Source organism: Colletotrichum truncatum (genome assembly GCF_014235925.2).
Source record: "Colletotrichum truncatum strain CMES1059 chromosome Unknown Contig_0006, whole genome shotgun sequence".
Lineage (NCBI taxonomy): Eukaryota > Fungi > Ascomycota > Sordariomycetes > Glomerellales > Glomerellaceae > Colletotrichum > Colletotrichum truncatum.
Genome location: NW_027222403.1, coordinates 411865 through 426235, shown reverse-complemented (window position 1 = coordinate 426235; position 14371 = coordinate 411865). Strand labels below are relative to the sequence as shown.

Sequence of the window (14371 nt, the reverse complement as noted above, 5' to 3'; positions counted from 1 at the left end):
GACATGGCAACAGGTCATTTAAAGACCCATGTTTCTCCAAATACTAAAGTGACAGCCAAAGTATCTATGTCTTGTTGGTTAGTCTTACGCAGGCCATGTATCTGTTGCCATACCGCAGCCGATGGGATACAAACCTAGCCACTTCATGCTTCTAGATCCTTGTCCCCTTGAGCCGTCGTGTTTATACATCCCTCACTGTCACGTGCGGAATCGGGAAGTCGGAAGTCGGGGGTCGGGATGGAGATCGGAGGCCATAAGAGAGGGGTAACCACTGCCAGGCCGGCAAGCCAACCAGCTATATAGAGGACGCTTCTTTCATCCCATGAGGGATTGAGAGGCCAAGAGATGAATGCAGTCACAATCACAACCCCTAATTTCTGACCTCTTCACTCTGTGCCACTCCAACCTCTGACACTCATCAGTCTCTACTTGAACTAAATGGGATGCGTATCAATCACAGCCGTTATCCCCTTCTCCTCAAGCCTCTTTAACTTGGCGGCAGCCTCTGCTCTCGTCTTGTTGATGGTATATATCTTGAAACAATGCACCGACGATGTAACACATGAAATTCCTAGTTCCAGCCGCTCATCAGCCTCGTCCCCTAGCAAAATCCCTCTAACATTCCCTAAGAGAACTCACTAAGCGGACCCGGTATAGTTCGGCCGATTGTTTATAGCATTATCTTAGATCCTTACGCAGACCTCAAGCTAGCCCTCCGTGTTGATATTGTCATAAATAGCGATGACAAGCACAATCTGCAGCTTCCCCCAAGTGATGCCTGCGACACCATCGGGCTATCATGCGAGTTCTCATATACTAGTTGACAGGAAAACTGCCGATTGGCGCAACCTAGAAACAGGTAACAACTTACAAAGAGACGATGCCGTTACGGTGAAGACACTTTCAGGGTAAGGCGGTCTGGTTCGGTGCCTGAGATCCTCCTAAAGCTTGCGATGAGCATAACAAACTAGATTCGCCAAAAGCTAGAAAGGTTAGGCTTCTTACTTAAAAAGAGAAATTATTGTCGCTAGCAATACAGATAGCGCTGGGGATATAGGATGGGTTGTAATTAGCGATGGGGTCAGTACCATCATTCATGGTGGTCAGGTGATTCTTCGCGAAATTGATCCCGTGAGAGGAGCTCCAGGCGTCTACGCCGGCAGCGAACATTTGGAAAAACCGATGTTTTTGCTATGAGAAACCGAGCTTCAGAGGTTTTAGCCTTGTTATAGAAATTGAGAGTCTCATTGATCTTGATGTTCGTTGTTGCATGCCAAATTGTCAACAAGTTTCGTAAAGACATTGTACCTGCGCGAGGTTAAATAGAGCTTTGTGGGAGATTTTCTTCGTTGCCGAAGCTGGTTACTTGGGTTTTAACATCGATAAATGCTAGTTAATAATAGGAGAGCATGTGTGATATAAGGTTGACCCTGCGCAAAAAGAAAAAAGAAAGCAAAGAAAGGAGCCGCGTCTACACCACCACCCCCTTCCATCCATCCATCCGTAGTGGCGGTACCAGTTTCTTTTTTTCTTCTTCCGTCCGGTCATGCAACTGCGCCCGCCGAAGAAATCATGACACTTGGATGAAGAAATCAAAGTTGACGGCATGTCATCGTTCATCGGAACTCTCCGATTGACACAGTCCAGACCAAAGGGCGTTCAGCTCATCAATGAAAATCATCCGTCATCATATCCCATGCATCAACACACAAAGTTTAAATCATCACCAGTTTCTCCACTGGTCTTATTGGGCTTGATTCGATATAATACAAATCGGCTCGCCGTCATCTGCTTCCCCTTGCTTTACTCCCTTGTCTCTTGCGTCTCCTTTGTATTTTTGCGCTCCTTTGCAAAAAAAAATATCAGCTTGCAAAGTTCAACACTCTCCCAACCTGGGCAGCCGAAAGCGGATTGCCCTTTTTCGGGCAAAAAAAGTTTAAAAAGGTAAAATAAAAACTCATTCGGCCGCCCAACTATGTTTCGTTTCTTTATATGCTTTGGGGTATCTGTTGGTACACAAAATAGAGCGACAAAGGAAAACCAGGTTTGTTTGCAGAAATATAAAATGAGCAGTTCTCGCAAGTTTTCCCCTTGCGGAAGGAGAAAATCAATGCCTCGCCGATGTCGTTCCTTTCGTATCTTCTTGAAAGGCCTGATTAAAGCAAGAGAAATGTATGGAAAAAGGAAAAACGCCGTGGTTCCGACTTATCCGTCTCCCGTGCCATGCAATGTTTATGTTGATTTTGAAAAAAGGAAAATGTTTTGGTCCATGAGTGGTGATGTTGTGCGATGCTGCCGCAACGTCCAGGCCGCGACGGGAGATCCGGTCTGCTGAAAAAAAAAAAAGTGTGTAGGAAATTTGTTTTTGGTTTTGGTATGGGTTCGCATTATCCGCCGTCCGCAGGTAACTCGATTCCACTATCGCGGTCCTGCAGCTCTTTGCTCCAATGCTGTGTAAGACTTTTCGGGGACTCCAAAGGACTGCTCGGTATTGATGTTTCGCCCTTGCGTTCCTTGTCGTCCACGTCATCTTCTCGTAGGTAGAGCGGCTGGAGAACCCGCGGGGGGAGCTCCACGTCGCTTGGTCGGACATTATACTCGAGGGCCTTCTTTCCCTCCTTGATAAGCTCCTCCGTCCAGTTCAAGCATTTCTTAATACTTTGGTTGATCTTCTGGCTGTCGACAAGCAGCTCTCTGTGTTTAGTGAGGTCGAGCTGCAGTCGTTTTTCGTCTCGTTTCCTACGCCGAGCGTCGCGGTCAGGATTCGACTTGGGGCTCGCCATGGCGCCCGAGTCTGCGTCGGATAATTCTGACGACTCGAACATGGAGTCGTCAAGGTCTTCCAACTCGTCCTCTACCTCCTCTTCGCTGAGATCCGAGAGATCCAGGCCCTCAATTCCAAGGCCACCGGTTGTAGAGTCGGAGGGCACACGGCTGGGTGCAGCAGAAGGCATTGACAAACGGCCGGATCGCGATAGCCTCTTGTATCTTCGGAGTTCTGCCGTCTGTTTCCTCAGTTGTCTTTCGAGAGACCTATTGATTGCCTCCAGGGAGGCGTTTGTAATTTCCAGATCCTGGACTTTGCGCTCCCGTCTCGCATTCACCACCATGTCGTTCAAGGGATCGCCGTGGGTTGACTTGGTCGGGCTGTGGAGCTCCTCCATATCCTTAGACTCATCATCCGACTCCTCCAAATCGTCCGCTGCTTGTAATATCGATGCTATCGTGATCGGCTGATTAGGGAAGAAACTGGGCATTGTCGGGGAAGGCATTTCGGAGGGAGTCGGTGACTGTGAGGCCATGAACCTAGACATGATCATAGCATCCGTAGGAGCCTCGGAGCCGACATGGCTGGCCACCTGCGAAACGGAATCCATGCTAATTTTGCGCTTGTGTGTTGAAGGTGCCAACGGCGGAGGACTCGTCACCTGGGACCGGGTCTGGCTGTTGCTCTTGACCAGCGGGACAGACGTCGGGGGTTTGTTGGGTGAAAGTGGCCGTTGTGCCATGGTGAAAGCACCTGCCGAGCCACCCGATGTCCTAGCGAGCTTTCTCGAATCTGAAGTAGTAGTTGACCCGGCTCCGGATGCCGCAGACGATGGCCGAAAGCCGGGCTGCAGGTTCGGGGCTCCATTCGCATAGAAGAACTTGCTCTGTTGGGGCTCGGGTGTCGGTGCGAGCGAAGGCGCCAAAGAGGGCGCCAGCATCGGCTTCACGCCGACACCTGGCGACGTGGGCCGACTATTCCTCCCAACTGCACTGCCATTGGCGTACATAAAGTTGGAACCTCTTTGCGGGGCGGCGACGACAGTCTTCGGCTGAGGAGCGGGTGCCGAGCTCTTTGCGTCGCTTGCATAAAAGAATTTAGATTCGGTTGCATCGTTGCGGCTGCCGACGTTGGATGCAGGGCTGAAGGTAACGACCTGGCGCCTTACGGGCTCGCCCTGAAATGTGGGCTGGTGGTGATGATCCCAATCGACATTTCGGTCAGGGTTGGGGGTGCCGTTGGGGGTGCTGTTATTGCTGTCGACACGGCTCTGACGACTGCCGGATCGTGGGGTGATGTTATTGCTCAAAAAGGGTGCGGGACTTGTCAGGTCGTCCTTGGCTCCGTTTCCGGCGTTGGAGTTTAATGTCGGGTGGTGATTGTTATTATTGGGATTATCGTTGCGACGGCGGCCCAAAGGGGTCACGACGGGGGGTTGCTTCGCAGCGACCTTTGGAGTGAGAGGGGTTCGATTCATTCCCTTGGCGGTGAGAGAGGGCATGCCCGGCTGGCGGGTTGTTGTGCTGCCCCCTTTGTCGTAAGGGGGCATTGTGTTGGGCGTGGATTCGGCGGACGAAGATGCGGATGGAGTAGGTGATGGGGTTGGCGACGGCTTCGCTCGCGCGGCGTTGGCAGGGCGAGAGGGGCTCAGGACATTTTGGTCTCTTGAGCGGAGAGGAGTACGAAGACTAGAGGACAGGGCGGGCGGCTGTCGTCGCGAAGAAGTGGTGGTGGAAGAGGCAGTAGAAGGGGTCGTTGTTGTGGTCGAGAATGGTGTTGGTGAGGAGGAAGTTGTGTTTGGGTTGGTAGCGGCGGGAGTATTGGTGGAGGAGGTGGAGGAGGATGTTTTGGTTGCACTCCGCCCAATGGTGGTGGTTGTAGCTGTGATGCGTCGGGGCCCTGTTGTGGTTGGTGGGCCAGTGGTAGTGGTTGTGGTGGTGGTGGTAAGAGGAGTAGCAGCACCAGAAGCAGCGGACGCAGCAGGAGTCGTCTTGGTGGGCGTGCTAGCGGGATTATTTGTGGTTCGGGCTCGAAGCTGGGCGACCGAGGGTTTGCGATTTACGGCGGAGGGACGCAAGGGCGTCGATAAGGGAGAAGAAGATGTTGGATGAGATGATGATGCCGTAGCGGGGTTGCGGGTGGCGGGCGAGAGTGACGATGGCCTGATGTTTCTATTTAATCGGGACGAGTCGGGCTTCTTTTGAAGGTGGTGTCGATGATGGTGGTGCTGGGGGGCTGGCGATGATGTTGGATCATTCGAATGTGCTACAGCGGCCGTCGAAAGATTATTGCAGCCGGACGGCGTGTTGTTGGCGGAGGTGAGCGACCGCATTATGGGCGCTGGGCCGCTGGAGTAAAACCAGCCAAGGGGGGGGAGGGACGCTAGGAAACTCCAGAAGCAAGTCAACAGCGTAGTGCAGGTGGCACAGGCGCAGGCGGTCTTGGTGTAGTAGGTGCAACAGGTGCAGAGGGAGCGTGCCAGGTACAAAGTAGCAGTCGCACTGGTGCAGGTGCAGGTACCGTGTACAGGCACTAACCGGAATGGAGCGCTGCTAACAGGGGATCTTCATACCGCCTCGGCTTCTTAGTGGCCAGCATGGCCGGGAAACCACATTAGACGAGCCTGGGTTTTCCCTGGCACGGCTCTGGAAATAAACCTGCAGAGAGATGAAGAACTCCCACTTTGTTCTGGGAAAGAGGGGGGTCCGACAGGGATGGAAGGCTGTCAACGAGCCCCAATTTACCAGTTACAGTGGATGGTTTAGAGGGCCTGCAATCCCGCTTGAGGTCGACGATGTCGGTTGTTCGTCAGGTACGAGTTCGGAGGGGGGTCGACGGTGAGACGAGGGAAAAAAGGCGGTGATGGCCAGCTAGGGTCGACCAGGAAAAAGGGTAAATGATAAAAAATAGGGGTCCGGATTAGGGGGGCGAATAGACAAATGCAGAGGCAGAGTCAAAGGCGGAAAAAAAAGGCGTTTTGTTGTCTCGTCGTGTCTCTCTCAAACGGGAGTTGACTCGACTCGAAACGTCCCCGATTGAAACATGAAAAGTGGTTGGGGAAAAAAATAAAAAATAAAAAGGGTACCGCGAAGAGACACGTCAGTATAGATTCCAAGAAAGGGAATCCGGTCAGGAAAAAAAAAAAGTATTGTGTGTGCGAGAATGAGTGACAGACGAGAGAGAAGAACGGTGTCGAGAGAGTATGGGGGGGAACAAACATGGGAAATGCGAAATGACATCGTCGCTCACAACAGCACAAAATTCCCATTGGGTCATCGCACGAGTCTATTTTCTTCGCGTCGATGCTCGTTGGATACCTTCATCTCGATTGACATTTGTTTATTCATGCGTCGGTTACTGCACAACCCACTTGCCTTGGAAGCCAATCCCAGATCTTCGTGACGTTTTGTGGTGTCCTATCACTTGTACAGAGATACCAAACATAGTACATAGTACACACACTGCTGGACGGGATGGATGGATAAATACAGGGAAGTGCTAAGTGCAGCAGGTGGTCCGGCAGCATTGTGCGGTGACATTTCATTCTTTCCTGTCAATCTTTACTTTTTTTTGTGCCGCTTCTTATTTCTTTTTATAATTTTTTATTTCACAACGGCCACTTTATTTTTTGTTTTGAGAGGGAACATCCCCCCAACTAGTGTTTTTATTTTTTCCCTCCCCCGTCGTCCCGGGGTCCTGGCTTGGTTGCCCGGCTCAGATGACTTAGCGCCTCGGTACGTACCTGCACCTCGGCCCCGAGTCCTGTCTGACAGCACAAAAACACGGGTCTGCGTAGCGCATCATTCCGCGGTCCGAACCCCGCCAGCCAGAGAACCCCGTGCACCCCTGTAGCTTAGGTGCCGCCCGTTAAGGGACCTGGTGTCAGCCCTGTCCACCCCTTCTCTCTCACCTCAGCTGACCACTCAGCGTCTTCGTGGAGGAATACAGTTAGCGAGGGGGGATAGCGAGCAAAAAAAAAATGCTGACAAAGCTTGCCGCCGCAGCGCAACATCTCCAAATCTCGACCACGACCCAAAGGAGACACACTACAGTCTCAGCTTCATAGTCATTTTTGCAGATTTTCAGACTTCGACGCATATCTCTTCCTCACTCCCTTTTCTCTCCCCTCGCCTTCCCGTCGCGGCCATTACGGCCCCTCCTCACGCGGCAAAAATGGGCTACATCGGCGTCTCCCTCATCATCGCATCCTTCGTCTGGGTCCTCGTTGCCCCTCCGCCATGGATGCACCCCTTCATGCCGCCCTTCCTCCTATCCTGGAGACACGCAAAGCCCCCGCCCGCCCTGCCGCCGCCCCCGACCACCCGATCAAAGTCTCCGCCGCGAGATAAGGCGGACGGTAATGCACCCGTGTCCTCGTCAAAGGACCAACGCGATGCAGCAGCAGCAGCAGCAGCCCCGCCGTCCATCAACTTCCCCGAGGAAGCCGACTCGTCGGTATCGGCACCGGCAAAGGCAAAGGCCTCCCTCGACAGCCTCGCCATGCCGCCTCCCCCAGTCATCCGCCGCCCGAACCCTACCCCCGCGCCAACGATAGCTGAGCCCGAGTCCGAGGAACAAACAACACCCAAAGCGAAGCCTTCCGCCCCGGCGCAGACAGTCCCCTCCTTCTCCCTCGACGCACCGTCAACGGGCCTCTCAACGGGCGCAAACTCCCTCCCGGGGCGAGGCAGCATGCCTCCTCCTCCTCCGGCGCCGAGCGCCGCAAACAACACGATGATGCCTCCCCCGGCACCCCGCGGCCCAGTGCCCCCTCGCCTCGCCGCCTTCCCGGCCATGAACTCCCCGCAGCGCGCGCGGCCAGTCCCCAACCGCGGCCCCGCCGCCTCGTCTTCCTCCTCGCTTGCGCCGCCTCCTACGCAAACCGTCAAACCCTCCAAGCCGACCCGCAAAGTCATCCTGACGCCGGGACACTCTCCCCTCGACTGGGCGCGCATATCCGGCCCCAACGCCGACCTGCGCAACCTTCCCCCCTCGACGCCGTACCTGAAAGTCACGCCGTCGATGCTGAAGAAGATGACGGGTCGCAAGGGCAAGGACGCCTGGATGGCGCTGGGGGGGAGGGTCTACAACATCACGCCGTACCTCCCATACCACCCTGCCGGCGAGCCCGAGCTGCTTCGCGGCGCCGGACGGGACGGCACAAAGCTGTTCGGAGAGGTGCACCCTTGGGTCAACTACGAGACGATGCTTTCGGCGTGTTTGGTCGGGTTGTTGGTAGACGAGGAAGAGGGCTCGAAGCCGAGCGCAATGGACGAGATGGATTAATCATGTCATGCACACACATGAAAGCATTGATTTTTTTTTTTTTTGAAGGAAGAAGATAGTCATCGAGGCAGCAAAGGTGTATATATTTTCAACAGGTTGGACCTGCATGCAAATACGGATAGAGAGATACCCCCCCTTGAATAATAGAAGAAGCAACGCTTACAGCGAATGCAGTCATACAGCGTCGTTAATCATCACCCGCAGTCCCGTCAGCGCCTCCGGCCAAACTTGAATTTAAGCTCATCGTCGCTGTCGTCACTATCCGCAACTTCGATGGCTTTCCTGGTGGCACGAGGCTTCTTCGCAGGTGGCTCTTTGGCAGGTGCCGGTGCCGCCCTCTTCCCCCGCGTCGTTCTCTGCGACTGGCTCTGGCTTGTAATCTGTGATTGCGTCGTTGCTGCGCGCGTATTCCTCGTCCGCTGCGCCGGAGTCGGTGCAGATTGGGGCTCGGGCTCAGTCTGCGGAATTCCTGACTCCTCATCACTGTCGTCGCTGAGAACAACTGGCCGCTGCCGGGGAGCCGATGGGGGTGGAGCAGCGGGCTCGCTATTGTTGGTCCCGCTCTTCTGACTCTCGTTGCCCTTCTTCTTGCGCTGACTGTCATCCTCGAGCCAGTAGTCATCGCCGATACCAAACTCCTTCTTCTTGACCTCCGTCAGGGATACGATCACTTTCTGCGGCGGGCGACCAGTAAGTTCGCCTCGCGGTCTAAAACGCTTGAAGTTCTTGCGACCGTTCCAGCGAGGATCCCACCTACCGTTTTCAGTGTCATGATCCTGGCTTCGGTTGGCTGACGGTTGGCGGAGTGGCATCTCTTCAACAATATGTAACCGACGGATTTGTTCAAGGTCAACGTCGGCGGGCAGGTTGGCGAGATCCTCCTTTTCGGCCAGCGCGCGGGCCTCCATCTCTTCCCGCCGTTGACGGGCGACCTCTAAAACGTCAATCTCCTTTTTCACCTTTTTGGGCTTTGCCGCAGGCTTTGGTTCAGCGGCTTTGGGAGGATCAGGTTCTTTTTGGTGCGGGACAGGGTCCTCTCCCGCTGCAATTCGCCGCCGCTTCGCCGCAGCCGCCGTCGGGATAATGTCATCCATGATGCTGTCTTCCTGAGCTGCAGGCCGCTTCCTCTGTGACCTTCTTGTCGTCGTGTCCTGTGATGACTCAACGATCCCATTCGCTGCTGGTACTTCCTGTGAAACGAATAGACCCTCCTCTGGTTCTATACTGACAGGGACACTTTCCGTCACAGCAGGTGTCATGTTATCCTCGTCGTCGTCATCGGCATCAAAACCTGCAAAACGCCTGGTTGCTGCTCTCCGCACGCGGGTGGTTCTAAATGAAGGGCCAGACGCTGCAACCTCCTGCGGTGTGTGTTGGGAAGTTGCCGGCTGGTCGACATCCATTGAATTAGAGTCGCTACTTGCCGGCGGTTGGGCCAAAGTGCTTGTAGGTCCTTGGGTGGGATCAACCTCAAGGGGCCGGCGCAAAATGCTCGCATCTTTAATGAGAATAGCTTCAAGGAACTCGTTTTGCTCGATGGGTCGGTGATCCAAGCGCAGCGAGACCTGGGTGAAGAAGTCGGCATACCAGTCCACTGCATCACCCTTGTTCGGGGTATAGCGCACAACAACCACGCCTCTTCCCTCACTGCCGTCTTCGAAAGATCCGAGCCCTTTTTCACCTGCCTCCGTCTTGACGTAAAGTATAAAATCGTCGACAGTAGTCGAGTTAGGGTCGACTTTCGTATACAACGCTTTGCCCTTGCCATTTGTGATTGGCGCAAGTAAGTTATCGAATTGTCCCTGGTCGTAGAAAACGAATGTGTATCCCTCGAAAATGTCCTGACGGCCCTCATCCGGTGCGTACGCAGATGCTGGACGTTCTACAGGTTCACCGCCGCGGGGAGGCAGATGTTTCAGCGGGTCGGGCCAACACCCATCGAAGTCTTCTTCAAGTGCGGACGTCTCTGTCGGATCTCCTGCGGCAGCTTCCACTATTGCATCGACATATGAATCGGTGACAATGTACTTTCCGTTGATAAGAGCCTGGAGTCCCTTTGATGTATTCCGTTTCTTTACTACAACATGTGTTGTATGCTGAATGCTGTGTTCGGCAGTCAACTTGATATCAAGCTGTTCGAGATCGGTGCGCAGTCGTGAGAAGGGGTTGGCTTGGAGTTCGCGGCTCGAGAAGCTGAAGGTCAACACCACGGGTTGCCATGTCAGACTAGCGGGCATCAGCAGTAGTCCAGTCTTCCACTACAATATGATCGGCGTACCGAAACAGGTCTGGACAGCCGCCCATCTTAATCTCGGCCGTAGGCTGAGTGAGCACATGCTTCTCGCCCTTGTATTTGTGTCCGTCCACAGTCGTGCCAGTCTTCGTATTTAAGTCTTCAATCGTCACTGTCGACCTGTTGGACAAATATTCCTACAGATCGAGTCAGAAGGCAGGCGCTTTGGAGGATCGGGTGGGAGCGCACGCTGTCACCGTTCGGAACCTTGTCGACCTGTATCGTCAAATGCTTGCGCGAAATGGTCTTGTGAGAGATGGCGAGTTGTCCGGCTGCATACGTTAGCAAGACAAGGCTCATGAGATCGTAAAAGGTCGCGCATACGCTCCGATGCTGTTCTGCCGAAGAGATACAGTTTTCCGGGTCGTAGCCATAGTCGACGACCTGCAAGTCAATCACGTCAGCTTATATCGCATGCGATAGTTGGCGGGCAGATTTGATCCCACCAGCGAGAACATTCGCGTCGTTTTCTAAGAGCCACATTGCGACGACGCCTATGATCCACGACGGGAGGTCTGCAGATCGTTGCGCAATGGGTGACCGCGGTGGCGCGGAGCGAGCGTTGGAGTGATGCGACTGAAGTGAGGTTGTGGAGAACAGCTGCAAAGGTCGTGTGCGCGTCCGTAGAATTGCGGGAAAGTGACGCCTAGTCACGTGGCCACTTTCCAGGCACCAACGTCCCAGTTCACGGTAGATCAGGACGGGGCTTGTACGTCTGTTCCCGATGAAATTGTGTGATTTGTTTTGTTTTTGTTTTTGGCAAGGAAGTTTCTGGCACAATTGATTTGGTTTTGCAATGTTACGAGAAGATCTCATTTGGCAACCTAGGGAAATCCGCCTTACATTTGAGACTCTCATCATTGGTCTCAACCATCCTCAACAATTTAGATAGAACGCTGCACTGACATCTATATATAGACTCTTCATTGCCTTCTTTTGGCCTTAATACTATGAGGAGCTCCTGTTGCCTCCGCCCCATCGCCGACAATGACACCTAGAATCCAGCAGTTGACCAAGAAAAACCCAACTGAGGACGCGAAGAGACCTGGGAAGAAAGTACTGTATCCCAGGAACTCAAGCTGGAAACCCTGCTGTAGCCATGCAGCTTGAAATATAACCCATGAAGCCAGAGCGACAATCCCCAGCTTCCCGTTCTTTAGGAAGGATGAGTTAGGCAAGTAGATGGGCAGGAAAACCATATACCAGAGGAAGTACTGGTTCAGTTAGTGGCAGTTCTTCGAGTGTTTGATGCATGCTCTACACTTACCTGGCTCGTGCAAACCTTGTTGAACGTCACAAAGGCGAATGTTTGCGCCATCATCGACGTTGCAAGGTCCTTCTTCGCCAGAACGAAAGGGATAAGGACGGTCGATAGCAGAATCTGGGGAAGAAACGCGAATGACTCGATTTTGATGGTGGATGCCGATGGAAAGGCCGAAGTCAGATACAAAAGGATGTTATATGGGCTGAAGTTATGCCGGTGGTCAATCCTAGTGACGTGGTGGAAGTAAGTGTGCACCAAGAACGGGGTGCCGTAGCTGGCTGTGGTTAGCGAGGTTAGAAGAGGTGGCTGGCGCGATGCTTACATCGAGAACATGGCAAGGTTAAGTCCCATGAAGGTTGACAGACTGACGACGGCCAGCTTTATCCTTTCAGGACTCAAGAAGCTGGCAACGGTCTGCGCCAAAGTCTTGTTACCAGCTGCCCCTTTACGTCCGAGTGCCTCATCGTCCATCCACCAAACGATTGCTGGAGCATAAATGAACGGGTAAATCTTGAAGTGGACTCCGAAACCGAGAATCAGACCAGCCAGGATTGTCTTCTTCTTCAAAACCGCCCAGAGAAGGGCCATGACCAGAACCCCAAGCAGCCCCTCAGAGCTACCGCGGGTGCTAATCGTAGCGACCATGGGGTTCAACAGCCAGATGCTAGCGAACTTCAACGCCCTCTCTTGATCCACACCACGACCCCTCAAGATCTGCACGATGAGCCATCCGGCCAACAAGTCTGCCACAGCAAAAACAACCTTTCCAAAAGAGAACCATCCCTCCCAGGCGGTAGGAATAAGCATCCACGCAAGCAGTGGGGTATAACGATAGGTCTCACGGTCGTAAGGTGAGCGCCCTCGTGCAGTAAAGCGAGCAGCGTCGGTGAAAACCAAGTAGTCGATATCGGTGTATTTCATTGCTGAGTTAGCGTCTTGCCAAAGCCCATAAAAGAGCATGCCGATACGGAGGAGTGCGGCGGCGCCGAAGAGCGGCACGGGCCGGAAGAGAGCGTTGAGGCCGGCCATGATCGGGATGAGAACCTTCCGGTTAGGCCCAAGATCCCTTATCCCTACAAAATTCAGAAAAGGCTTGATCCGCTTATTTCCATTGAATATCAAAGAATAAAATCTCTGACAGTTGAGCTCAAATCAGTCGTGTTCCTGAACTCAAGTTACTTCTTCCCAAGTCGGGAAATTTGAGTGACGTGGGCACAACGGCTAGCCCCTGGCGGTCGCATTTACCCACCCTCTTCTTTCTGGATCCACACCTGGGGTGTTTTAACCACTGACCCCACCAAAAATCTGACCCTGACCACACAGCAACATCACCAATTAACTTCATCGCGGGGCATTTCAACCACCCATCCCTAAGCTGTGTCAATACTCGCCCGTCGTTCCAAATATCTGACAACATGTCTAAACGCGATCGTGACGGCAACATGCGGCCTAACGAGCCCAAGCAGAAGCCGGCCGCTCCTGTGTCTCAATTCACACCCATGTTCCAAAAATTCCGCGACGAGCTGGACGAGCACCACGACCGGAGGGAGCGTGTCATTAAGGCATCAAGAGATGTGACTGCTTTGAGCAAGAAGATGTAAAATGGTTCTTCCCAATTAGTATTTGTGCCGGCTTTGCTAACAACAAAACAGCATCTTTACTTGCCAGAGGTGACATCCACCCCTATGAGCTTGCCTCCCAGAGCTTGGCCACTGACATGCAGCAGAGTTAACAAGCTGGGCGAGCTCCCTAATTTCGCTCAGAAGGAAATCACTACGCGAATGGGGGAAATCAAGAATCACCTTACCGCCATTGAGGGCGACATCCAAGGCATCAACCGCTATCGCTATGCCTACTCCCTCCGCTGCCTTGAAGAGCTAGTCGAAGCTCTGTCATTCAGCCACTACCTCCGTACCCAGACTCTAATCAGCTTGGATGAAACTTCAGCTGCAGTTCCCGCTAACGTTTCAATAACTGAAAATGACTATATGTACGGTCTTTTCGACTTGTTCGGCGAGATGATGCGCTTCGCCACCGTCACAACAGCCCAGACAGGTCAGCTGGCTGGCGCAGGCGGCCGCAACATCTTGATGGATATTCATGAGCTGAGCAGCTGCTTCGAGATCCTACCCGAAATCCCCACCAAGGACTTCAGGGGGAAGATGGAGGTTATGAGGCAGTCAGTGCGGAAGGTGGAGAAGCTGGGTTATGGACTCGCGATCCGGGGCACGGAACGGCCGAAGGGCTGGGTGCCTGACATGAAGGAGGACTTTGACCCTTCTTCATTGGAATGAGGTTTCAGTATTTGTGTTGGAAGGCTTTGCAGAACGGTTCATCGCAAATGATGAAGTAGGACTATGTTGCACGCAGAACCCAAACAGCAAGCGTCTATAGGACCGACTACTGTGAGATCCTACGCTGTCACAGCTCTAACGGAATACTGATTAATGCAAAGATCCCGCACACCGAAATGTACTGTCTAGGGGACAGTCGTGATTGATCTTGAAAGTTGGCAGCTAAATTCAAGAGGTTGCGCCATTCGTTAAAGAGAAGAGGTCAGCGTCTCTCAAGTGATGTGAATTTCGGTTATTGGCTAAATAAGCGTAAATGGACTTCGAGTTTTAGGCACTAGGTAGCCATAGCATTACGATGGAAAGCTGGCGAATTGCCTGTAAATTCTAAAGTTAAGCTGTTGGCAAAAGTGTTGCGATAGTTGGAATACGGAGTCGTGTGGCACTTCCAGCCACACGCCCGCCAGGCT

The 14371-nt window shown here is 53.2% G+C and overlaps 4 protein-coding genes across 4 annotated transcripts; 2 read left to right on the top strand and 2 right to left on the bottom strand.

The window, feature by feature from the left end:
* Positions 1–2387: 2387 nt before the first annotated feature.
* CTRU02_209386 (uncharacterized protein) lies at positions 2388–5099 on the bottom strand (the record flags this gene model as incomplete). The annotated part of the gene is made up of 1 exon (XM_036726778.1): positions 2388–5099. The coding sequence occupies one exon, from the start codon at positions 5097–5099 to the stop codon at positions 2388–2390; it is 2712 nt and encodes a 903-aa protein (XP_036581487.1).
* A 1841-nt stretch (positions 5100–6940) lies between these two features.
* CTRU02_209385 (cytochrome b5-like heme steroid binding domain-containing protein) lies at positions 6941–8053 on the top strand (the record flags this gene model as incomplete). Its single annotated transcript, XM_036726780.1, has 1 exon — positions 6941–8053. The coding sequence occupies one exon, from the start codon at positions 6941–6943 to the stop codon at positions 8051–8053; it is 1113 nt and encodes a 370-aa protein (XP_036581488.1).
* A 209-nt stretch (positions 8054–8262) lies between these two features.
* Positions 8263–12639, bottom strand: CTRU02_209384 (GPI mannosyltransferase (FHA domain-containing protein); the record flags this gene model as incomplete). The annotated part of the gene is made up of 5 exons (XM_070205259.1): positions 8263–10279; positions 10332–10483; positions 10536–10730; positions 11614–11884; positions 11933–12639. 5 exons carry the CDS (start codon positions 12637–12639, stop codon positions 8263–8265), a joined length of 3342 nt encoding a protein of 1113 aa, XP_070060907.1.
* Positions 12640–13025: 386 nt separating this feature from the next.
* On the top strand, positions 13026–13904 carry CTRU02_209383 (translin-associated protein x; the record flags this gene model as incomplete). Its single annotated transcript, XM_036726781.1, has 3 exons — positions 13026–13207; positions 13263–13280; positions 13337–13904. 3 exons carry the CDS (start codon positions 13026–13028, stop codon positions 13902–13904), a joined length of 768 nt encoding a protein of 255 aa, XP_036581490.1.
* Positions 13905–14371: the final 467 nt, after the last annotated feature.